This window comes from Felis catus, chromosome A2 (genome assembly GCF_018350175.1).
Source record: "Felis catus isolate Fca126 chromosome A2, F.catus_Fca126_mat1.0, whole genome shotgun sequence".
Classification (NCBI taxonomy): domain Eukaryota; kingdom Metazoa; phylum Chordata; class Mammalia; order Carnivora; family Felidae; genus Felis; species Felis catus.
The window spans coordinates 43,347,445-43,374,110 of NC_058369.1; the positions used below are offsets into that span (position 1 = coordinate 43,347,445).

The window sequence follows — 26,666 nt, forward strand, 5'->3', positions numbered from 1 at the left end:
TTCTAATGTTACTGCTGAATCATCACAGGGAAAATGCATCACAATCATTAATAACATAAATGTCATAGGTGGTGGAGAAAATATTTAAAAATTCAATGGTTTCAACTTAAGTGGCTCATGAATTATACATTTAATTAAGAAAAGCCAAATGGGAAGAATTTTAAACTTCTAATTTGTAAGGTTTTTTTTTCTTTCCCCATTAAAAATATACAAATTAAGCATTACAGTGGCTGATGATGGAACAAAATAGATAAAAGCCCCCACGGTAGTTTGGCTGTTTGGGTGGATGGGAATCGGTGACCCATAGGGAGAAGGGAGAAAGGCGGGATGGAAAATATAGTGACTGGAAGGGCTTGCAGCTTAACTTCACCAATTCACAGAGGAGCACAAAGGGGTACCTGGATTCTAGAACTACTACAGAACTACTGCCATATTCCCCTCTTCTCATTCACCAGTAAAAAGAGGTTGGGCTGGAGGATCTTTAGGTCCCTTCCATCCCAGACATGCCACAAATCCATGAACTGAGGACCATCCTCTTTTCCAGACTCCCACGTACCGCCCAAAGAGAAATATACAAGATGGCTACCATTTTGTCAAATCTGAGCCATTTCCCTTCCTAGTATGATTATGCAGACGAGATTGAGAATTACCACTGTATTAATGGTTTTCAAAGCAGTGTTCTGAGACACCCCCAGTCTCAGCATTTCCCGGGAATTCGTTAGCAGTGCAAATTCTCTGGTTCCTTTCCTGACCTACTGAGAGTGAAACTGGGAGGGTAGAACCCAGCAATTTGTGTTTTACCAAGTCCTCTAGGTGATTGTGATGCACGCTGAAGTTTCAAAATCTCTATTCTAGTGAGGCCATTTTGGAGAAAATAATTACTTCTTAGTGGTTTAAAAAATGCGTACTATTCCCCACTAGTACTAGCTACAAACAGGTTGAAGTGATTGAGAGTGACAGATTAACGTTTCATTCTGTAAGATTCTGAGGAAATTGAACACAGGACAGACATTGTTGATGGAGGGAGAGGATGGGTAGAGAGGAACAGGTGTCCTAGTTCTCAGTAGGCTTGGATAGGCAGAGAGCTTGGGTGTTTAGAAAGAAGTGTCAAGGTAAGGAAGAATAGCCTAGGGGATTTGGCATCTGAAAGAGCTAGGTTCAAGTCCTACCCCTTGCACCTGCAAACAATGTGATTTGGGGAAATTACTTTTATACTTTTAGCTCCAATACCCTGTACTATTTAATGGGCATATTATTAATAGCCAATTAGCCTCACAAAATGAATTTATGGATTGATGAAACAGGTATGAAATAAAAGTGCTCATTACTTTTTATATAATTTTGTTTATTTCTGAACCACATTCTTCTGGCAACTTCTAAATGTTCCACTATTGAAGAAAGACACATCACATGCAGGGATAGATCAGAAAGTTTTAGCAGTCAAAGTGAAAATGAATTCACCAAGGGAGAAATGGAAATTACAGTCTCAGGTCTCAAGATTATAGGGTAAAGAATACAAAGATTTCTTGGGCATTAGTGGCAACTTGTAATTTCTGTTAAGTGAGAGGGTTACCTTGGATTTCATAGAACTAGAGATTATTCCTCTTCCCAAATCAGCATTGAATAAAGATCCCTAAACTGGGACATAGCCCTGGGAATTTGCTCAAGATTGTCTTTATTTCACAAAAGGTTCAAAAGATGAGGAGTCACTGACAGCAAGGGAATCTGAACTACATTTTTTCCTTCTCTCTTTATTGAAGAAAAATTTACTATCTAGATAGCTCTCAGTTTCAAACAAAACCCTTTGAGCATCTTCTCTTTGGTGGAGACAGAGTAACAGGCTTAGAAGTGAAGCGGCAAAGGACATCAGTAAAGAAACTTAGAACCAAGAGACCACATGAAATGATAAAAGACTCCAGTAGAGACTTGTAAAAGCAATGAAGATTCAATACCCAGGAACAGGACAAGAATGTCAAGGCATATTTTCAAAAATAAAAAGTGAATTGCATTTATGCATACTTGATCTAAAAGCATTAGACTCTTAGAGAGATCAAAGGAACGTTGAGGGTGGAGTAGACAATTCATAGCTTTAACTTCCCATTCATTGCAAAAATAAATATTTTTTCGTAACATCTCAAGCAATGCTCATCTTTCCTCTGCTTTGTCATCTTTGATAGAGAGCTGTTACCTCATAAATCACCTGCTATTATAGTCCTGAAGTTTAGGATGGTCTTCATTTTATTAAAGACCATATAGCCTTCTGTAACCCCCAACAGCCAAAGTCCTATTTTTGCCTCCTGGACATCAAGAGAAAGGGCGTTACTTAACCCTTCATACACCTGGCAGCAATTCAGTCTATGAAGACAGCTCAATTATTCTTCCTCACCCTGCTCCCAGGGTAACAATCTAAGTTCTTATCATTTTCTTTTGTGACTTAATTTCTGGCCTTTGCTATGTTGGTTATCTGTCTCTTGATATACTTGAGAATTTTAATTCCCCTTCCAATAAGAAGTGCTCTGAACATAACATTCCAGTTCACCCACATGAGCCATTTGTAGGGTGTTGAAAATATAGATTCCATGATACTTCACTCAGATATAATGAAACCAAATTGCTAAGAGTAGGATTAGCTATCTGTATTTTAACAAGCTTGCTTCGTGATTCTAATGTGCTCTGAATAAAACATAATACTCCAGTCTGAATGGTTCAGAGTAAGGATGAAAAATATTATTCATCTATTGTTTTACAAGTTGTAATTCATTCTGGTGTTTAGCTTTCCTGACATGATTTTCATCCTATTTTTCCCATTTGTACAAATATTATATAGTAATTAAAAATTGTAATATGACAGAAACACATTATGTAGAGAGTAAAAGTCTTTTGTATTTCTTTCTCTTACCCTAAGAACACCATTGTATACATTTCTAGGTTGCTGAATTAAATAATTTATATAGACACACATATACACATGCACATACACACAATACTAAATATCTTGATTTACAACATACTTTACACATAACCATACATCTTTGATTTTTTTCTATCTGAATACTACTTTTATAGGCTTAATGCCACTCTCTGCATTTTCACATTCTATACATAAGTGGCATTTTTGTTGATCTTTCTCTGACATATCCTCTCATATTTTATTCCTTCCTGAGAATTATCAGAGTTGTGTCAGTATAGATGAATTCATTTTTACTAAAATAACTTATGAATTATTGTTAGAATTTAATGCTTTGGCTCCTCCCCACTATTAATGGTCTATCTGTAGGCTCTTATTTCTTCCTCCCTCTTTCCTTCCTTCCTTCTTTTTATGCTTTCTAAAGTCTGGTTTCCTAAGTGTAACATCTCAAGCAATGCTCATCATTCCTCTGCTTTGTAATATTTGATAGTGTATTGTTAATGCTTTATATATTTTCCTCGGAGAAAGAGGTGATAAAGATGGCAACATTCCCATACTCCCACTTTCTCATGAGTGTTTCTATGTAGATGAAATTTAAGGGAAGAATAGTTATCGATCTGTTTTGCCTCCTCATCCTTTAGAGAATTTAAATTCAGTAAGGTTAGTGAAAAATGTTTCAGCCGGTCTGCTTCCACCTGGGGTAGACTTCTAGAACATATCAGAAATAATTAGTCTCTTTTGGCTTTACCGTATCATGCTTCTGCACCCGTTTTTAATAAAAGTGCAGATGACAATGATGGCCCAGAGCCTCTGCCTGACCAAGAGGCCCCTAGTTGCTTCAACTGTTCTATGAGCTGTGATTTCCTAGTGTGTGGTTTCCAAGTTCATCTGCAGGTGAAGATGTTTTCAACCATGTGTATTTCCCTTCTTCACCCCCAGTACCTCCGCATTTGAACCAGTTATATTCTTTACTTCCTTAGACATAAGTTCAGTTCTACCTAGTTTTCATGGTATACACAATGTCTTAGGTTTCAGATAGTATCACACTTAAAAACCTTAATCCATGAGAATATTTTTCTTTGTTCCAAGATTTCTGGCTAAAATTTAAAAAGATAGACATGTGATTTGTGCATAGATGTGAAACAGCTGTAACTCTCACATATATAATTCTGGTAGAGAGGTTGACTGATACAACTTTGGAAAATTCTTTTGTAGTTTCTTACGAAGTTAAACATATGTCTATCTACCTTAAGTCTCACTCCTAGGACCTTATCCAAGAGGAATGAAAATGTCAATAGACAGTCTTATAAAAGAATGTTTATTTCAACCTAATACATAATGGTCCCAACCTGGAAACAATCCAAATGCTCATCAACAAGAAAGTGGCTGAACAAATTGTGGTCTATTTATAAAATGGAATATTGCTCAGCAATAGAAAGCAAAGGAGTACTGATAGTCACACAACGTAGATGAACATTAAAACTATATATATGTTAAAAGAAATCAGACACAAAATAGTACATTCTTTTTTATTTCATTCTTATGAAATACACATATAGACAGAAATAATCTATGATGATAGAAATTAGGCAGTAGTTACAATGGTAGAGATTGACCAGAAGGAGACATAAGGAAATTTCTGAAGAGATAGAAATGTTCCATATTTTATTTTGGCAGGGCGGCTATATAGGGTTTGTAATTGTTACAAATAAGTAAACTGAATGTTTTAGATCTGTGCATTTTATGGTATGTTTAACATATACATATACATCAATTAATCTCTGGAAATCATATATATATATATATATATATATATATATATATACTTATATATATATGATCCATTTATATATAAAAGTCATATATATCATCCACTTGTATATATAAATCATATATATATGTATATATATCATCCACTTATATATATAAAGCATATATATATCATCCCTTTTATATACACAATATATAATGTGTATATATATGCAAATATATATATATATATATATATATATATATATATAATCCACTTATATATGTAAATTGTATATATCATCTACTTATTCTCTTAATACCCCATCATTGCATTCCTAATTGAACAAAGCTAATGAAGGGCAGGGTGACCATATAATTCATCATCCAAATTTGGATACATTTGAATATAAGGGAATATTACAATTATAACAGGACAACAGTCATACACTAGACAAACAGGGGCACAATTTTATTCCAGAGGAGGACACAGAAGTTTCAGGTAAGAGTGAATACAACAAAGATAACACTTTTTTTTCTGTTTTCCAGATTTATCTTATGCATGGACTTTCAATGATAACCCCTTATATGTCCAAGAGGACAACAGACGGTTTGTATCACAAGAGACAGGAAACCTATACATTGCCAAAGTGGAACCATCAGATGTGGGCAACTATACTTGCTTCGTAACAAACAAGGAAGCCCAGAGAAGTGTTCAAGGACCACCCACCCCATTAGTGCAGCGCACTGATGGTAAGATGATGAGGTCTCTTGGGAATATGCTTTGTCCATTGCTCTTGAAGCCTGGGGAGTTCTCTAGAGCTTTCTGCTGCCCTCTGGTTCAGAGGAGCCACATCATGAGTGAGTGGAGGTTTCATCGACAACCATGATGAAAATCAGAAATCATAAAAAGATAGTAGAAAATTCTATAACTCACTCACACGGTACAGTATACATGATTCTGAGTATATTGCACCATCTCTTTGGCATTGGAACAGATACTTTCTTTGCTTAAGGAACATTTTATGTAAACAAAAGTTTGTTTGGAGAAGTAGGCGTGTGTGTGTGCACGTGTGGGTGCTGCCAAACTTATTAATCGAATACTGTGTTTTCAGTGAGCATATGATGCAGCTTTTCTTTAATGCCTCTTTCTCTTTCATATTTGTCTTTTTGTTCATCCTTTATTTACCTGGCTGGCAAAATGGGGGAAAAAAGGTTCACATCCAAGGAAAGCAAAGCAGCAAACATTAATTACAAGCATTCCAAAGAGGAACAAAACACAGGATTCGTACTAATTATAGTCCTCCAAGGAACAGAATTCAGATTGGTCTCTGATGTGTCTTGTAGCTTCGTCAAGTCATAGCTGGCACAAGACTTAGAAAGCTGGAAAACCTAGGGAAGTTAGGAAAGTAGAATAACCCTGCAGTTGATTCTTTATTTAAATATTCACAGTGGTAAATGTAAAGATAGGAAACCTGTTGATGCATTTTATGATCAGATCTGGGCTGGAAATGTAGTACCTCATAGAGTTTTTCTCCTCTCTGAGCATTTTAAGAAAAGCAAGAACATAATGCTAATAACAGCTAACAGAATTATGGAACCAATTCCATACAGGGAGTTCTTATGGCAGAGTTTTTATAATCACTAAGTATCCAAATATATTTGCATAGTCTTAATTCAGAATTCAGCAACCACTAGATTTATTCACAGTATCTCCCCTTCAGTGAGTACTCTGTTCACGACAGAAAGAGCTCATAAGCCAATAATATGCATATAAATTCTACCATGTTTTTCCTTTTTTGGTCTACTTGTAGTTTCTGCTTCTCCCCTTCTTAATTCCTTCATACTCCCATCCCCTCTATTCTCTTTAATGCATATGTGGTAAAAAGAGATCAGAAGAATTATACCATATTAATGTTAATAGTATAATATAAAAAATATCAAACCTCTTCTAAAAGTAGTCCCTGCCTGAAGAAATATCAGATGTCAAGAGAATAGAACCTAGAAAATTTAACCAACGTAGTTGACTGAACTAGTAACTAGTGCTCTCTACCTCCTCAGCCATAGCTTCTTTAAATGTTTGGAATGATCAAGGTCTTAAAAATCAAGTATTTTTATTTGATATATATTTTGTAAGTTTTAGCTTTTGTGCGGTTACACTGGCCACCAATAAACCACTTATTTTAAGAATGTATTATTCTGGTGTTTGGTATGTAAGTAAGAAAAAAAGTGGGGGATCCAAAATTTTGAAGAATCTTGATTTGCCAGTGATTAAATTAGCTAAGTTAATGAGGATAGCCTAAAGATAGATTTCTGTTCCACCTCTGGTAGGTAGCATGTTTACAATATATTTGACTACTGTCTTATTCTTATCCCATATCCATAATTCCTTATTGAAAAACTTAAAACTATATAACAGAGATGTTTTTTATAAGTGTACATACATCAAAACCATTTAGCAGTAAATTCTTAATGAACTGGCGTAAGAGTATTTATGCCATTATTTATCTCAACTGTTGTTACTACTTTATAGGTTTTCTTGCAAAAATACTGTTATTTTGTATTAAGAGACTTTATACAGTGTTAACTGAAAATTTCCTTACTCCTGAACAGATGTGGCCCCATGAGTTCTGTGAAGGGGTGATAGATCTGGATATCTCTAGAGAACAAATGTTCTTGATAATTCAGAAACATTTTATATTCTAGATGCATTCGTTCCTTAATTGGAAGACACATTTTTTGTAAGATTCTAATATGGAATACAGGGAAATGTGGGATGCCTCTATTCTGATACTTTGATATATTTTAGATATTTCTTATTTAAGGAAGACGGGAATGAGTTAATTCTGTAAGTAGCATCATGTAATTTTTCCTTTCCTTCTGTCACTCATTAAAGTATATAAAAATATTGTTAATTGAAGGACAAAATAATCAGATTTTGGTTAATGAAGCATTTACTTCACAGAAAACTTCTATTCTCCAGAAATGCTGCTAGCTCTTTTGATATTTAACAGGTGTGATGGGGGAATATGAACCAAAGATTGAAGTGCGTTTTCCTGAAACTATACAAGCTGCAAAGGATTCATCTGTAAAACTGGAATGCTTTGCCCTTGGAAAGTAAGGTTTTTTTGTTTTGTTTTGTTTTGTTTCTGGTTGTTTAATTTAAAAAAAAAAACCTTTTGTTATTCAAACATTGCTGTAAGGTAAATTACCAAATAGATTTCAAATGCTGGGCAAAAGTGGAACTTTCTGATTGGAATTTAAACAAACATGCCTAATACTCTGAAAATGAGTGGGCCTGCAGTTCTCCCCGAATGTATTGATAGTTCCTCTACTTTGAGCATAATGAGTATCATTTAGGCAGCATCTTGCAAAGGAATATGTGTACTTGTATAAGACGGTGAGCAAGTCACTAAAACTTCAACATGCCCTTCACTCCATCTTGTCCTACAGCCAGAAATATATTGCCTGGAGTGTCTTCTTGCTTGATTAATCAGCAGTTCTCTTAAATGAAAAACCTGCAACTGCAAGTTTCCAAAATAAAACTAATTAAAGGCCATTGTTCATAGCAGATCATTAGAATTGAGCTCAACTTATTGGAGGCACTTTGTTTTCCGCAGATGAGTGTTTATCAGCCAACAGGTTTGGAATGTGTTTAAGCAGTCAAATATCTGCAGTTTTGCATAAAATGTGCAGACATCTCTTTGTGCCAAAAGGCACTATGCACATTTCACTCTTATGCCTGTAAATAAGAGTACCCACGTCACAAAGAGATGGATGACTAGACTTGATCTGCTGTTTAAAAACAGGGTGCAGATGAATTAATCACCTGGCGACATGGTTAGACTGAAGTTCTGTAGGTCTGGGGGGAGGCTTGATTTCTCCCTTTCTAACAAGCTCCCAGGTAATGATGATTTTTCTTTTCTATAGAACATATTTTGAATCATAAGAGACGTGACGCTATCAAATTTGAAGGTTCACCTCTAAATACAGTCTATTCTGAAAGCAGGCACCGCATTTAGAAAAAGGGATTTACATCACAAATTTGAAAAATGTTTTTAAAGTTTCCATTTTGTTGTTAAGTAAATATACTGAGCAAGCCAAATAATGCTGGCTACTAAATCCTTTTAAGTTCCTTTCTGATGTAGTTTTAGGGTGATGGTGGGGTGGTTCTGTAGCCAACAGCCAAGAAATAATTATTGAAGATGTCTTTGGTGCGAAAAGGATGAATTTATTAAAACATGGGGACAGGAGCCATGGGCAGGAAGAGCTGCCCTGGGGTCATGACTGGTAACTCATTATATACTCTCAGGTTGGGAGGGGGTCAGGGTAAGTCTCTAAGTATTTTGGAAGCAAGGTTTCCAGGATCTTGAGGGGCTAGCTGTTGCTAGGGAAATGGCATTTATTACCATTTAGTGAAACCTCAGTCATGACACCCTTCAGATGTGTGTATCAGGGGCCCCATAGCTTGGCATATGATTGTGTATATCTTGGGGCAGTTGAGATAAAGGGAGTAGACTTACAGGATCCTCGAGTTTGGGATAATGTTAAGCTAAGGGTCTCTTTTGCCCCCAGCAAAGTGACATCATGGAGGCAGCTGAGGTCCTAGAGGGAGGTCACTCTGCCGGTCTCAAGGACTTGTCAGTGGGCTATAGGCAGTAAGGGAATTTAATTTTTCATTTGCCTTAGTTTCCCACATCACCATGGCAGGCACCAAACCCTTGTCCTTTGTTCTCGGGTAGCCAGGAGTGTCTGAAGAATATCACACATCCTCCACCTCGGGGGCTGCAGTGCCAACCTGTATTTTGCCCTCTGCTTGCCCCACACTCCCTCATCACTTTGTATATGAAATTTTGTAGACCTTTAAGTTAAATTTCTGAAGGTACTCATTTTTCATGTATTCAAAATACCATATTTTATTTTCATACAGTATTGGTTCCACAGTATGTGTCCAATAAATAATTATTGACTGATTAAATCATGCATAAGAAAAGGACAAATGGGAACTTTCTGTCACAGTTTTTGTCTTCCTGCCTTTTAAGACATGATAAACTTTCACCATTTTCAAGCTTTCTCCAAAATTAAAGTTTATAAAAAAACATAAAGCGTCAGCAAAATACTTTGAGAATTAGACAATTTACTTAAAAAAAACAATGAAAGATAGCAACTGAAATTTCATTTATAGCTGATTCTATCATATTTGGCATCAGGGAATATGGATGGATTCCTGTAATTAAAGAAAATATTCTTACATTAAAAAAAACTTTGAAAATTATTGAGGCTGGTTCTCAGGAATTTCATATAAATAAATTACCTTTGTTAAACATTTGTTAGTAAGAGTTTAGATTGTATATACATATATGTAATCTATCTATATGTAATCCTCATAATTATTCAGGGTATATCATATTTTCATTATATACGAGAAAACTGAGGCTCAAATTGGATAAATAACCTAATCAATTTAAGCTCCTGTTAACACAAGGGCAATTCAAAGCTAGTCACACCTCATTTTAAGTTCTGAACTTAGAATCTTTTGAATAAATGATTAAGATAGTTGCTCGTGAAACCAGTGAAGACAGATTCAATTCCCAGTTTTCTCAAGAGTTGTCTGACTGTTAGCAACATGCTTCTTAAGCTCCACAAATTAACATGTACTCATCCGAGAGGACTTAATGTGATACCAGCCTTTTATGTTTATTTTGAAGTATGAAGTGGATAATACACATAAAGAACATTTAGCATTGAACTTAGTGCTTAGGCAGTGAATGTTCATTGAGTTATTCTGAACCCAAAATTCAAAATCTATTATCTTTTGTCTAACCAGTGTTTAAGTTAGTGGGTATGATGGAACTAGAAACAGGTATCTCAGAGGGTACACAAGTTCTCATCACTGCAGATCATTCCTTTTCTGTCTCATACTAATGCCAGTATAAGACAGAGCAACAAACAGAGTCAGTTCTGGGGTAGAAAAGAGCAGCAGTAAGGAGAAAACTTAGTCGATTAATAAAGGTTCTGGATTGCTCACATATCAGGTTTCCTAATTTTATTTATTTCTACATTTCATTTCTAAAAACTCAAACCTACAGAAATACTGGAAGAGTAATAACTGCACAATCACTTCAATCATACATATCATTCACCTGAACTGATCAAGAATAAATCTTTGCCACATTCCCTTCTGTCTCTCTCTATCTCTCACTCTCGCCCCCAGCCCCAGCTTTTTCCCTCTTTCCCCTCTTACCACACACACCCATACCCACACCTGCACACATGCATTAAAACAGATGGGTCGTTATGTTATAACTTGGACTGCATTTTGGAAAGATATATTTATGGCACTCAAAATATTGCTTAAAATACATACTCACGTCGCCTTGGTGGATCTGTCAGTTAAGCATCTGACTCTTGGTTTCAGCTCAGGTCCTGATCTCACCGTTTGAAAGCTCAAACCCCACATTGGGCTCTGTGCTGGCAGTACAGAGCCTGCTTGGGATTCTCTCTCTCTCCCTCTCCCTCTGCCACTACCCCACTTGTGCTGCCTCTTTTCTCTCTCACAATAAATAAATAAAATTTAAAAATGTTTACAAAAAATATCCACACTCAATTTCAAGCTCAGCTTGCTATGAAATGGAGGAGTGGAAGAAAGAAAAAAGGCAGAGTTAGGAAACTTTGACCATCCCATTTAGAGTTCACCATTTGACTTCCCTCTTAGGATTCAGTCATGAGTACATACTAAAAGAATACATTGGAAGTAAATGGAAGGAGTAGATTAATAATCCAAACAAGGGAACTGAAGCCTTAGGATATATGAGATAAATTGTTAAAAAGTCTCAAATGGAATGATTTAGCAATAAGTGAAATCATCTCTTTAATTAACCTCATGGTGATGGAAACAGTCAATACATTAAAACGTGACAACTAGTGAAACTACATATGGTAAAATTTATTACCTTAAAAATATGTGGGAATACCTAAGCTTCCTGATATAATTTGTACTAGCAGTATTCGACTCAGGAAAATTTAAGTTGGAAAAATAATAGGTTAAAAAAAACCCTCGTGAAATGTTTAATCTCATGTGTATGTCCAGAAACAACTTGATGGATAAATGGTACATTCATTGTTAAGTTTATACCTAAAAGATTTGTTGCAGAGGAAATAAAATTAAGAAGAATGGGAAATGATGAAGATTACTTAACTGCACTTCATAGAAAATTGTCAAGGAAATAATTCATTTAATGGAGTATACTCCATAAGATTTTATGTGACAAAATTAATCAATGTTGAGATTGTGTTTTGATTATGTTATGATTATGTCCTTGGGGTTAAAACAGAAAGTCCAAAGCATCCTCTGGGTCCAAGTGATAGTGTTAAAATATCCAGTACAAGAAACACGTGCTTTGTGTAATTTTAGTGTAGATACATTTCTCATTTCTTCAGATAGACAAAATCTATATGAAAATTTTTGTATACTTTGCAAAATTATACATATGTATATCAAAAAGAACTTTTATATACGCTTGCCAGCAGTTTTCAGAGAGCAAATTGCATTGCAGTTGAACTAGTGCAACATACTGAGAATGCTTTTTGGTCCCTTATAAAATTTGATATCTCTCAAATATTTTACCAACTTTTAAAAATTTGCAAATTAATAAACATAAAAAACAATACATTCTCTTGAAAATTAATTATGTGATAGGCAGAATTAACAATCTGAAAATGTTTAAAATCAAACCTTTGCTTCTTAAATTATAAATCTATATTTGCACGTTTATTACAAAGTGTTTTTAGAAACTCTACTGAAAGATAATTATAGATCATATTCTCTGACATCTCTTCATGAATATATTGCCGTGCCGCATTTGGGTTTAGTTATTTTTTTTCCAAATATAGGGACTACTTTGTACAAGTAAGTTTGAATCTCCTTGTTCACTTTCTGAGATGCCACACTTCTTTGTAAGATGTCCGATAAACACAAAACTGAGCAAAGCTAATCTGGGGAGGAATGAAATCAAAGTTCTATTTCTTATTAACACTCTTTCTAAACACTTTTGTTAAACGACTAGTGAATGCTTTTTTGCTATCAACTATATATTCATTTAAACAAGGATTTACATATTTTGGTAAATAAGAGAGATAAATAGAGAAAGGGAAGGAAGAAGACAGGGAGGGAGGGAGGAAATCAGGTGAATAGGTGGATACAAGGGGGAAAGAAAGGTCAATGTCGTCTCTTACTCTTATTAAGTTTTTCATTTTTAGAACCTAAGACAGTTCCTAAAATACTTACTGTTTTTTGTGATATGTTTTTGGAAAGCAGTACATGCAGACTTGCATAATTAGACGATATCCCCTCTTTCCCCATGGAATATTCCTCCTCTTGAGTGTGTAGATAGTTTTTGGGACTTGTATCATGCTTGGTGTTCTCTGAACTTCCAGCGACTAGGACTTGGTAGCTGTTGTTAATTTTGAAAAATCCCCAACCATCATGACTTCAACGATTTCTTTTATTCATTTTCCTCTCTGTTCTCCTTCTGGTATTTCTGGTAGACATCTGTTGCACCATTTATAATTGCCCACAGTTCTTAGATATTCTGAGGGTTTGTGGGTTTTTTAGTTTTTCATTCTTTTTTTCTCTTTGTGTTTTGGTTTGGAAAACTTTTACTGATATTTCTTGTAGTTCACTTATTCTTTCCTCAGCTATATTCAGTCCACAGGTGAGTCCATCAAAAGAATTCTCATTTGGGGCGCCTGGGTGGCTTGGTCAGTTAAGCGTCCGACTTCGGCTCAGGTCATGATCTCACGGTCCGTGAGTTCGAGCCCCGCGTCGGGCTCTGTGCTGACCGCTCAGAGCCTGGAGCCTGTTTCAGATTCTGTGTCTTCCTCTCTCTCTGCCCCTCCCCTGTTCATGCACTGTCTCTCTCTGTTTCAAAAATAAATAAACGTTAAAAAAAAAAAGAATTCTCATTTGTATTACAATGGTTTTTCTTTCTAGCATTTTCTTTTGATCATCTCTTACAAATTCATTTTTTTCTGCTTGCATTAATAATGTGTTTTTTTATGTTGTCTGCTTTCTTTTTTTTCCATTAGGGCCCTCAGCACATTAATCATAGTAATTTTAAATTTCCAGTCTGATAATCCCAAAATATTTGCCATGTTTGAGTATGGTTCCCTTGCTTGTTTTTGTCTCTGAAGACTGCTTATCAACATGCTTTGTATTTTTGTTGTTGTTGTTGAACCACTGATGAGGTTTATCAGTTATAAGGAATTGAGGTAACTAGATTTTAGGGTGAGGTTTATCTAGCAAGGAGTTAAACTGGGTTTACTGTTTACCACCTTTGTTTCCTGTAGCTATGGTGTCAGAAGGTAACATTTTCTCTATTGTCTTTGGTCTCCCCTGCTGTCTTTGGTTTTCCCTAGAGACTCTTTCTCAAGTAGAGCCTGAGTCCGCATATTCTATCAGGTATGATGCCCTGCTGTTATACAGGGCCCGACTGATAATATGAAAGTCCTTGCTTGCTAATTCCATCATCTTTGTAATTTATGAATCTGTTTCTGTTGACTTCTTTTTCTCCTAGTCATGATTGTCATTTTTATGCTTTTTAGGTTATCTGGTAATTTAGTTTGAATTATAGACATGATGTTGTGTTGTTATATGCCATATTGTGGTGTATATTTAAAATACTAGATTTTATTGACAGGATTTGAGCTACTATAAATCTGCTTGATCTTTCTGTGGCTTATTATGAAGCCTAGCTAGCTATAGAGTAGACTTTAGTCTCAGGCTAGTTAACTAGTAAGATGCATGCCCCTACTGAATGCTCCAGTGTTTATTAAATTTCTCTTCTATAGCTTGGAGGAAATCTGCTGTCTTACAGCCCTGTTTGAGTTCTGAAAATTGTTGTATGCTCAGTCCCATGTGATACACTTGTGCACTTTCTTTTCATAATCCCATCCTCTCTGATACTCTGTTGTACAATCCAGTCGCTTTGGCCTCATGTGACTCCTGAACTCAGTGAAACAGTAATGCCCTATTTAGGTTCCCCTTCCTGATTCTTTCCTCTGGAAAGGGCCTGTCGATAGAAAAACCAAGATACCAAAGGCTTGCTTCATGTATTTCCCCTCCTTCAGGGATCACAGTTTTGTGCTGTCCATTGTTCTGTTTCTGGGATCAGGTTTTTTCCTCATGTAATTGTCCAGGTTTTCATTTGTTTCCAGTAGGAGGGTAAATATAGTCCCAGTGATTTGAACATAGCTAGAAGCCAGATATTGTTTTTAATGCTAATTATGAAGGTGAATGCAGTGAAGTTTAGAGAAATTAAGTGTCTAAATCAACATAAATTTAACTCTGGAATTGAAATGTAAATTTCACTGATTCTGACTTCAAAACTCACACTCACAGCCATTTGATATTTACATTAAATTATCTTTTAATACAGGAATTTATTCCCTGTGGGTAGAGGCAGTTAGCCCCAATTCTATAAATGTTTTCCTCACAAAGTCTTGAAAAATTTCAGTAAAATATTTAAAAGATTTTGTCTGAGGAATGGAATTATAGATGTATTTCCCATTTAGAGTCTCTGTAATTACTAACATTTCAGCAACAAGTGAGCCTTATCTTTATGTATTAAAAATAAAAAAATAAATAAAAAGATAACCTTTTTTAAAATCCAGGCGATTTTTAATAAGAGGCAAGAAGCATTGCCAAAAATCATTCAGGTCCACTGAGGAGCATTCCTCCCGTGGGTTTGTATGAGATGATGGCAGTATCTACCATTTATAAAAATCTGGGATAGATGATTAGAGATGGAACAGAAAACACAGTTTCAGTGACAGAAACCCATGTGGGAGACTGCTGCCATCAGGCAGGCAGGGTGACTAGAGAGTGAGGTCTAGGGAAAGCTGACTCGAGTGTTGACTCATAGAATCTGACCATCCTAAAACACCATAGACTAGCATGAATATAGAGTTAAGACAGAACTTGAGATACCTGCTTGAACTTTAATTGCTATGACTTTGGGGATGTGTAACTCACTTTCCATGTTGGGGTTTCAGAACTGACGTGATCACAGCTTTCAAGTCTCAGCTTTGTCTCATTTGTTCAACATGGCAGACTCTTAATTACCTAAGCTGCAAATTAACTATATTGTGAAACACCCTAAGAAACTCTGTTTGTAGGTGCTATGCAAATGTAGTATGATTGACGGATAGATTTTAGTGTCTCCTTTTAGGAAAATATAGGCCTTTGCTCTTAGTGAAGAAATTAAACTGATATCCCTCATAACTCTAATACTTCTCTTAGAAACAACCAAACACATTTTCCTTCTTCTTCTTCTTCTTCTTTTTTAACCTTAATTTAGAAACATTGCTGTTAGTGCTCAGAAATGTAAATAAAATTAGTAGCAGCACTGAATGTTCTATGTGTTCTGAAGCCTTCACACAGGACTATATTTATGTAGACATGTATATCTTATTTATTTTTTTCTAATTTATGAAGGAAAAGATACCCAGCTTGGCTATTAATGTTAAGCAATAAATTTGAAGTTTCAACAAGATGTTTTTAGGTATTCCAGAACTTTCAGATGACAGAGAAGCTATCTACTGTTTACTTTTTCCTCTTACACATATGGATATCATTGTAAATTATACCACAGAAAGGTCACTATGGTACCTCAGGAGGACAATGGCATTTTCAAATCAAACTAGGTACGTTTACATTTTTTAGGCCTTTAACAAATGCTTTAAAAGAAATCAAAGAAGTATCGTAAAATTTTCCTAATTGCATGACTTGTAAGTAAGTTGGCTTTTTTTCCCCCTCATTGAATTGAGTAACTGGAGAGCAGAATATTATTATTCCATGCATGTTTTGTCCCATTTGCCCCACACTGAGACCTAGTCTTTAGGTGCTTGTTAATTGCTTTGCATATTATTGTGATACTATGTTGTTTGAGGTAAATTGAAAATTCTGGTAAATTCTATGGTAAACTTCATAAACTACCCCCCCCCCACTTTGCTGTGCATGCACATCTGAGAACTGACAAATATTCAAGCCAATCTTTCAAAAATTGAAGGACATTAATCCTCAGCAAGCACACATATACATGCACTCACCCTAGGACTGAATGACTTATTAGTGGATTCACTAACATTTCAAGACAACATTGCTTTCTGGAAAAAGTGTAGACTTTGAAATAAAAAAAGATCAGTGTTTAAGTTCTAAATTCCCCTGTGAATAGCTGGACTACTCTGATGAGTTTACTTATCTGTAAAACAAAGGTAAAATTAGGTAGAAGATAGATAGATGATAGATGATAGATAGATAGATAGATAGATAGATAGATAGATAGATGAGTGATAGAGTAGAATTATTGTAAGGACTGGAAATACTATTAAACTTACCTACTTATATACCAAAGTTTCTGGCCCATAAGAGGTAATCAATAAATACTAACAATTTTATTAATTATGGTAATTGTCAGTGCTGCTTTAACTGAAGAGGTAAAAAGGAACACACAGGACAGAAAGGATCTCTGCATTTTATATGTGTGTGTGTGTGTGTGTGTATACATGTGTATATATATCTGTAAATATACATGTATATACATGTGTATATATACACACACATATATGTAAATATTTATGTATGTGTATACATACACATACATTATATATACACATATATGCATTTACATTATATATACACATACACATAACATTATATATTCACATTACATATGCATAAACACATTTTTGTTAGTTTTGTTTTGTTTTGTTTTGTTTTAATTAAGTAACCTCTACAACCACTGTGGGGCTTGAACTCATGACCTGAAGATTAAGAATTGCATACTCTACCAACTGAGCCACCCAGGCACCCCATGCATTATATTTTTGTGCTAATATAATCCTCAAGGACTTGCTCAGAATAATACCTTTACCATTTCAAAGTTCTGTGTTCAATAACATGTATAAGGGTTATTGTCATTCCTTCACTCATTTGGCAAATTGAACACAAGTATTTGTTAACTCAGCAAATATGCTTTGAATGCCACATTCAATCATTAATTCCTTTATTCCTTCATTTATTTAGTCAGCCAGTCAGAAGGAATTCTACAAGCCACAGACACCAGGCTAGGCTCCGGGGAAATAAAGAAAATTACATGAAAGCCCTGTGGAGTTTGCGGGCTGCTGAAAACAGAATGGGTGTAACAACACATGATGACACATTTTTCTTGGGATCTGCTCTTTCCTTACAAATTTTTGGTGAAGAAAGAGTCAAGGATACTCACTCTGGGAGTCTCACTGATTATCTTTTCCTCAGGCTGCCCTTTGTTCAATTGAGATTAGAGTGGGTCACTCTCAATTCCTTTGGTAGAGCTAATTTTAGGCTGTTGTTTAAGGGGTTCTTTGTATCTCTGGAAAATAGGAGGTTCTTCTTTTTTTCTTCTTTCACCAATATTTCCTTTGATTAATAGACTTTTGGATAACAGTTTTAGAACAGAAAAACTGAGCAGATAGAACAGTGAAATCCCATATAGCCCCACCCATTTCCCCTATTACTAACATTGTGCATTAATATGGCATATCTGTTTCAATTAATGAACCAAGACTTTTATTCACTGGAGTCCATACTTCAAATTTGCTTGGTTTTTGTCTAATGTCTTTTTTTCTTAATTCCAAGATCCCATACAGAGTACCATTTTACATTGAGATTTTTTGGTCTCCCTATTCTTCTTTGCTGTAACAGTGTCTCAGACTTGCCTTGTTTTTGATGACCTTGACAGTTCTGAGGAGCAACAGTCATTGTCATTGTAGGATTACCCTCTGTTGGAATTTGTCTAATATTTTCCTCATATTTAGACTGAGGTTATGGGTTTGGGGGAAGAACACCAAGTCAAAGTGCCATTTCACCACATCGTATCACTGTTACTATTCCATCACAATGACTTATAACTGCTGATGTTGGCCTTCACTTGGCTGATGGAGTTTTTGTTAAGATTCTCCACTGTAAATGTACTGATTTTTCTCTCTTTCCGTATTGACTGTTTGGAAGGAGGTCAGTATACACCATCCATATTTTAATGAATAGGTAGTTGTGATTCACCTCCTTTAAGGTACTGAATCCTTATACTTTATTTGGCATTCCTCTGCATGGGAGATTTGTCATATTTCCCTGCCCATTTATTCGTTTATTTCTATCAGTATTGATCAGTGAATATTTATTTTATACTTCGGGTTATAACCCTATACTACTTTTACATACTACGTTGTTCATGTGTACGTACATTATTTTGTAAAATATTTTCTAAAAATCTTAAAACCATAAAGTATGAATGTATCTGCAGGTCCTTAAACGCCTTCTTTACCCTCATTTGTGATGACAGGAGGACATTTGAATGTGTATTTTCATCCAGCCTCCTCCTGGTAGGCACTATATTTCTTTTTGTTTTGTTACCACTTTTTGTTGCCACAAATAATGATGTAAGGAATACTCTTGTGGCTGTATTTTACCCATGCCCATGAGAACTTCCTCAGTATATTTTCAGAAAATTAGAATTATTGGATAAAAGGAACCTAAAAAGCTAAGTATTCTGAAATGTGTTGCCCTGTTTTCCTGAAGAGTACTTGTAAAGGGGCCATTTTCACAGACCAGGGACCCAGCCTACAAGTTGGGTCTCTTTTGATCTTACGTGCATACTCTGAATCCAGTGTCAAACACTCCTTTCATTTTTTCCCCAAAAACCATAAAGTGGAGTTTAACAGTGTTGTTTCTAAAATTAAACTAATTTGAAGGCTCTAAAACTCATCCAAGAAGAATATATGTGCTTCTGGAAGCAACTCGTCATCTTCCCATCTCAGTCTATCACCACCTGTCCTAGGAGACCTACATTTCTTACTTTTTAAATAGTTGGCAACTGCATGAGAGAGATGTCAAATCCACAATGGTATTGAACTGAAGGAAAAGAAGTTACTTGCTTCCTTTTTTCCAGCTGACCTTGAAACCATTCTCTACAACCTTTATTGGAATCTGGAGGTATCTCAATATGTTAAAACAAACAAACAAACAAACAAACAAACAATTCTATCATTTCATCTTCTGAACCTTGGACAAAAGGAACTCTACCCACTGGTTAGATAAAAAAAATTTTCCAAGCACATCCTAATACATCCTAATAAGATAACCTGTTTTGTATCTAGTTAGTTGATGCAGGAGAAGGAAAACATGATGGTTTAGAGCTCAGTCTCTATGAAAAGACACACTTTGGTTCAAATACCTTTTTATTTTAAGTTTACAGTGTGATACTGGATATGTTATCCAGCCTTTTTCCACCCCAGTCTCCTTGTGTACTTCTGTACTGTGGATAACAGTAATCCTGTGTCAAACAGTATGGTTATAATGGTTTCACTGAGGCACTTAACACAGTGCCAGGCATATAATATGTGTTCAATACATATTGCATATATTAATGATAGGATGATGATATACTAGCATACCATATGTAATGTTTCCTTTATGTCTTTATATGAAAGTATATGGTTATGATCAGAGCTAAAATCAAGCCCTATAAATTTGACGGAACATAGGCTTCCACAACCTCACATACCTTAACTGAAGTGTCATTTTCTTTACTTTAGAGCAGCATAATGTTCACACAATCAGAGAAGTATTTATTTAGGGTTAATATTTTGTATTGACAAAACATTATGGATAAGCTATTAATTAACTTCTAAATGCAGTATCATTTTCACCTTGGAATGCTGGTCTCCAGTTTATGTTTCACGTGCAAATTAATACTTATTTTACTTTGGCTAAAAAGAATAGAAAATGGCAATAAAATTCTTAGGGAATCTTTAAATAATAGAGACTTCTTGTCCCTATGTGAGGATGATCATGGTGATAAGGAAATTTAGTAAACCTTGTTTGTGGTTCAAACTTTGTATTTCACAGTGGATTCTCATATTTCCTTATTCGATCTTCTCAAGAAGCCTTTTATGTACCCATTGTTATCTCTAGTTATACGAGAAAGCGGAGGCTCAGAGAATTGGGCAATTTGCATTCAGTCACATAAAACCTGCCTGTGTCCTTTTACCCTACATGCAAGTACCACTCTGCTACCATTGCTATTATGACTAAACCGTTTGTAGTTTTTCAGTTGGCTGCAGCAACTGTACTGTGAAATACCAGATGAATACACGCATACCATAAAATTTTTCCCTCGGAGAAACCTGGCATAGACACTGACCAGTAGAACAGGATCATGACTGCGTTTAGATCACTGAAAAAAAAAAAGTTTTCCTTTTTCTGTAACACTGAGATTGCTTTTCTACAGAGCTCATGAACATATCCACATTGTATCCCCATAGGACAATCTTACATTCCAAGCTCTTTGTATGAATATTTCAAGTTGGGGAAATGAAAGTAGCTAGCTGAACAGTCTGAAAATTTAACAAAGGCACTCTTTGCTGGTTTTGTTATTCTGCTTCACTGTCCTCGATTAAAAATGGCCACTGACAGGATTTTCTGAAATGAGGTTCAAGTTAAGAATAATCCCAAAAATAAGCATCTTAGGAAACTGGTTCTCTGTACCAGTTTCTAGTTAAAAACTTAGGATAGCCTGGATTTAAGCTGTGGATAATGAGGTTTAAGAAATCCAGGGGAGAAATATAAACTTTCTCAAATAGCACTAGTAATGAAAATTCTATTTATGGGCTAATAGTATAGAATTGAAGCACAGTTTCTAGTAGTGTGTGAAGAGCTTTAATTTAACTTCCAATTGAGGTTGGAACGAGGCCAGATGGTTAACAAATGTATACTCCGTCTTCAGATAAAATTAATAGGATGCTCTCTCAGTAAAAGCATAATGACGAGAGAGAATGGAGTAAAAGTCCTTATTTATGGCAATGGTTATTTAAGAAGCACAAAACCAGAGGGGCAGAGGAACAAAGAAAGAGAGAAAAAACTTTGCTGTTATTATTTGGTAGTATTTCATTACTGTGAAATTTCAGGAAACTTGATTTAGCAAATAGTAACCAAATCAGAAAAGGCTTTTGCAATGCTCCTTTTGAAATACAAGACTCGTGAGCGCATCACCTATGGTCTGAGGAAACTTTGGATAAGAGAGTTGCTTCAGATTGGTTTTATTTATTAAGCTTTATATACAAGCTAAATTTCTACATTGTATTTGGGAAGACTTTAAAAAAAAAAAAGAAGACAGGGAGGGATTGAAGCTAAAAGCAAAATGTTGCCAGATATGGCTAATATTTGCCATTAGGATAATGACAGCACCATGTATTTTGACTTCCCTTCTGTAACAGCACAGTTTCAAGAGATTTAACGATAATCTCCATTCTGAAGACCCCTCAAAGATCCCCCTTGCTCCATGGCGTTCTTCATCTATTTATATTTATAAAGTATGCATTTTAAATAGACCACTTATTTTAAACTAGGATGAACTGCCAGTGAATATTGCATCACTAACATCACCGACATGGACAAACTAGGTAGATCCTAGGGAGAATGCTGAATCCACAGTAGAAGAAGTAGTCTCCTAGTGTTTATAATTGAATGGGTGGTAACTCAAAGAATTGGAAGGTGAATCACAATAAATTAGCCTGTACTGGAAGTCTAAGTGGAGGAGAATTGGCAGGCAATAATTTAACAGAAATTACCTGTCTCAACGTGAATTCCATTCCAAAAGGGTAATTAGAATTGTTAACAGCTGCCAGCTGAGTATTTAGCTTAGATGACAAATGGAAGCCATCTGTCACAATGCCTGGTACATAGTAAGCACTCAGTTAATGAGTATTAATATTCACAAAAATGCTCAGGTATCTTACACAAGACTTTGTTTCTCTTTGGAGAACTCTGTATAATTCCTTTCCTCCCTCCCACCATGGTCTTAGATGATTAACCATGTTGGAAAACAAAGGTGGTTCACAGCAAAACATGTAGTATCTCACCTGAGAGATCTCTGCCCTCAGGGTGAGGAAATAAGCATGACCCCTATGATCCGGGACAGTATCCTAGCAGCCTATATATAAAGCAGTGAGAAGCAGGAAATTACTTCTAGAGTCATATGGGTATGTTTGTGTACCTGTTTCATTGACAGCGTGGAGATCTATTTTTAATTTACAAATGGTTCATAAATCAATTTATGTGGAATGCATAGTGAAGGGAGTCCTTAACAGAGAACAGAAAATAAATAAATAGCAGCTGGGATTTTTCCTTTTGAAATGATAACAATAACATAATAATGATTTTAAATGATTCTCTTAATTTATCATTAACACTCAAATGTAGTGTTTAATGTGTGCTAAACAGCATGTTGAACATGGGACATGGATTGTATCATTTAATCCTCACAAAATCCTGTGAATTATGAACTATTATTAATCCCCATTCCACAAATGAGAAAATTCATGTTTATAAGGTGGAACAAAATACAGCTGATAAGTAGCTGATAAGAGCTGCATTCTGCTCTGTACTGTATAAATAGTATTCTATTATGACAGCTTCATTATTATAATTATTATTATTTACATAGCACAGTATGTCTTAGAAAAGTGAGCTTGCATTAACAAACTAGACTCATTACTAAAATAATTTCATTTTTTGTAGATTCTGGTTCTTCCCACCCACTGTCCATTTGGGATGCCTTTAGAAAAGACAGAGGGTGTGAAATCTAAAGCAGTTCATTTAGTGTCTTTATAAGAAGTTTCAGGACAAAATGGGAACTTTTGATTAAAATGCATATGTATTTTTATGTAATCTGTGTTTTGCACTTATTCTCTCTGTCTCTATATATCACATTACCAGTGATAATCAGGAGGATCATGGCATTCACATTTAGCAGTGACATAACGAATCTGAAAAAAAATCTCAGCATTTAATTAGTAACTGTGAATTCTTATAAAACTGTTTGATTTTTCTCCCATTAGTAATTTTAACATGAAATGTAGTCACAAAATACAGTTGATAAGACTTCTTTAAAAAAAAACTTTTAAAATGTTTGAGTGATTTTTTTGATAGTGTAGTTGCCGTGAGAATTCTAATGTATGGAGTATAAAATGTAATGTCCACCATATTAGTTTTTTTTTAAGTTTATTTATTTTGAGAGAGAGAGAGCACAATATGCATGAGCAGGAGAGGGGCAGAGAGAGGGGGAGAGGGAGAATCCCAAGCAGACTCTACACTGTCAGCACAGACCATGAGATCATGACCTAGGCTGAAATCAAGAGTCAGACACCTAACCAACTGAGCCACCCAGGATCCACCAGCAATCCACCATTTTGTATAATTCAGTCACACAGCATCTAAATCCAGGCATCAGAATCTATTTGTCATGTCTTTTGTTGGGGCGGAGGGGAGAGGGTTGAAAGCATCAAGAAAACAACTCAAACAAGCTTAAGCCAAAAAAAAAGAAAAAGAAATGTATTGACTTACAGAAATGTTCAAAGAGGGATTTGGGGGGGGGGCATCAGGCATGACTTGATCTAGGAATGTGAAGAATCCCAAGATTCTTGCCTTTGTAGTAGCTTTAGCTTTCAAAGATACTTGCTCCATTTGGTGGGAAGGAAATTGTTGCCTAGAAGTTCCAAGTTTCTATTCTGTCTGAGCAAACCACAGTGAAAAAAAAGATTCTCTTTTCAACAGCTCTTCCAAAACCATTCACAGAATTGAGTATTGTTTTCTCTGATTGGTTGTCTTGGTTCTCATAATTGACCAATCCCAGATACTATGGTGCATCTGCTTCTAATGGCAAGACCTTTATCTTGTGCTCTCTCCTGAAGCCAGAGGTCTAGTCCTTTCAATTCAAATCAGATGAAGTAAAGTTAGGAGGCTCTTCAAAGGAAAATCAAAATGCAGACAGAAACCAACCAATGACCCAACCAAATATGGATCCACTGCGATTGAGAATTTAGGACTCTAATTCTTATACCCTTCTTCAAAATTGAATAATCTTACGTTAGAAGATTATATTATAATCTCCCTAATTAAATGGTTTGTAGGAGAAGATTTATCACTCCACCCCCAAATGAGGTAAAAAAAAAAAAAAAAAAAAAAGATGTTCTTTTTTATGTGAGAGACTTATCTCTGTGTTCAGCCTTCTGTCTCTTCTACATTTCTACATCCCTTGCCTTTTGCTATTATTCTGGTGTAAATTAGACCTTGTATGTTCCACAGCCAAGGCTTTCCACTAGGATTCTACTGCTTAGTTCTGGTCTTGTATTCCGCTGATGTTTAATACTTCAGAATACCATTTCTATGTGTGTCTAATAGCCATACCATACTGAGAATTATTTAAGGCTTCCTTAAAATCGATGTTATAATTAAAGTAGAACAAGGCCAGGGCATATTGGGAATTCTACTAAATTGGTTTTCCAAGAAGCAGACCTTGAAAGGATAATTTTTTGCAAGTGGTTGGTTAGAAGAGTTTTTAGAAAGAACCCATGGGAGAATGAAGAAGTGAGACAGGGAAGGAAGAGTAGCCAAGCAGAGTATGGTATCAAGCAAAATGTCATGGAAGTTAAATTTGCCTCAGTCCTGTATGGGAGCTCTGGAGAGACTCACACCTGAGAGCTGGCCCACCAGCAGGGGCAGGGAAGATAGAATATTTGCATCACAGCGTTTAGTCAGTTGTTGATTGATAGCTGTCCCTGGGGATATGTAAATACCTAGCTGCTTTCACCTCTTTGAAGGGAAAGTTAGCTACAGAAGCTTGAGGGTGGTTGTCACAAACAGGTACAGATACTCAATGTTGAGGGTAATAGCACTTCAGAATCTGTGGTGGCTAAGGGATCAGAAGGCACACAATTAGAGTACTGACACTGTCTGCTGCATTACTTCTATTGGAAAGGTATATCTCTATCGGATATGCCGTTTCATCCATTAATGGAAAAAAGCGTATCGAGAGAGACTTCGGTGCTATCACTGAGTTCTTCTGTGGAAAGTAGGAATAGTTAGGATGGATGGGACTTGTTGTTTTTACCCCAACTTAATTTGGACACGTAAAATGGCGAGCCACTTGAATAAACATTTTTTTTTTTTTTAAGGCGGGGGGCGGGGCACCTGGGTGGCTCAGTCAGTTAAGCGTCATGATCTCACCACTCATGGGTTCGAGCCCTGTGTTCAGCTCTGTGCTGCTGGTGCCAAGCCTGGATCCTGCTTTGGATTCTCTGTCTCTCTCTGTCTCTCTGTCTCTCTGTCTCTCTCTCTCTCTCTCTCTCCCTCTCCCTCTCTCCCTGCCTCCCTCCCTCTCCCCCACTCACACTCTTTCTCTGCCTCTCAAAAAATGAATAAACATTAAAAATTAAAAAAAAAATGGAGAGCCACTACTGTAAACCCACAAATGCCAAATCCATGGGTGATCCTACAAAAGCTGTAGGGTCTGTATTGCCTTATGATTAAGTACATAGCTTTTAGGGCAAAGAAACTTGGAAATAAATCCTATTTATGCCCTGTAACTATAGGAAAAGTAAATGAAATGATCTTTGCATGTTTTACCTATACATAATACCAGGCACATAGTTCGTGGTTAATAAGCAGTAGCTATTTATTGTGATATCATTACAATTATTTTTATTAAATGCCAAACTGACTCAGATTTAGATAGTTATGTTAAAAATTAACTTCTGTTTTCATAATCAAAATAAGAACTATTATATAACTGGGAAATACTCAGTCTTTACTGATTTTGTTTTGTCTGAATGCTTTAAGTTAAAAGCTTTTTCAGTTAAATACTCTTCATGTATTGGTCATAAACCTCAGAGGTACACAGTCATAAAAAAATGGGAAAGGATCATGAATTTAGACAAGTATCTGAGCCTCTATTTATTTTTCTCTTTGTAAGTAAATTTTCTCAGAAATTTTTATTACATAGATAATGAATGCTTTTGTAGAAAAATAATGGAAAATAGAGATAAGCAGAAAGAAGAAAATTAAAGGCATTAATATTCCTACTACTCACAGATAATAACTTTCACTGTCTTCACATATGTACAACATATATTTAAA

The 26,666-nt window shown here is 35.6% G+C and overlaps 1 protein-coding gene across 1 annotated transcript in view; it reads left to right on the forward strand.

Annotated features, from left to right (window-relative positions):
• CNTN6 (contactin 6) overlaps nucleotides 1-26,666 on the forward strand; it is a 284,142-nt gene that overhangs the window by 172,548 nt on the left and 84,928 nt on the right. Inside the window, 2 exon segments of the mRNA XM_023249978.2 lie at nucleotides 5,207-5,410; nucleotides 7,672-7,774. Coding sequence (XP_023105746.1) covers nucleotides 5,207-5,410; nucleotides 7,672-7,774 — 307 coding nt within the window.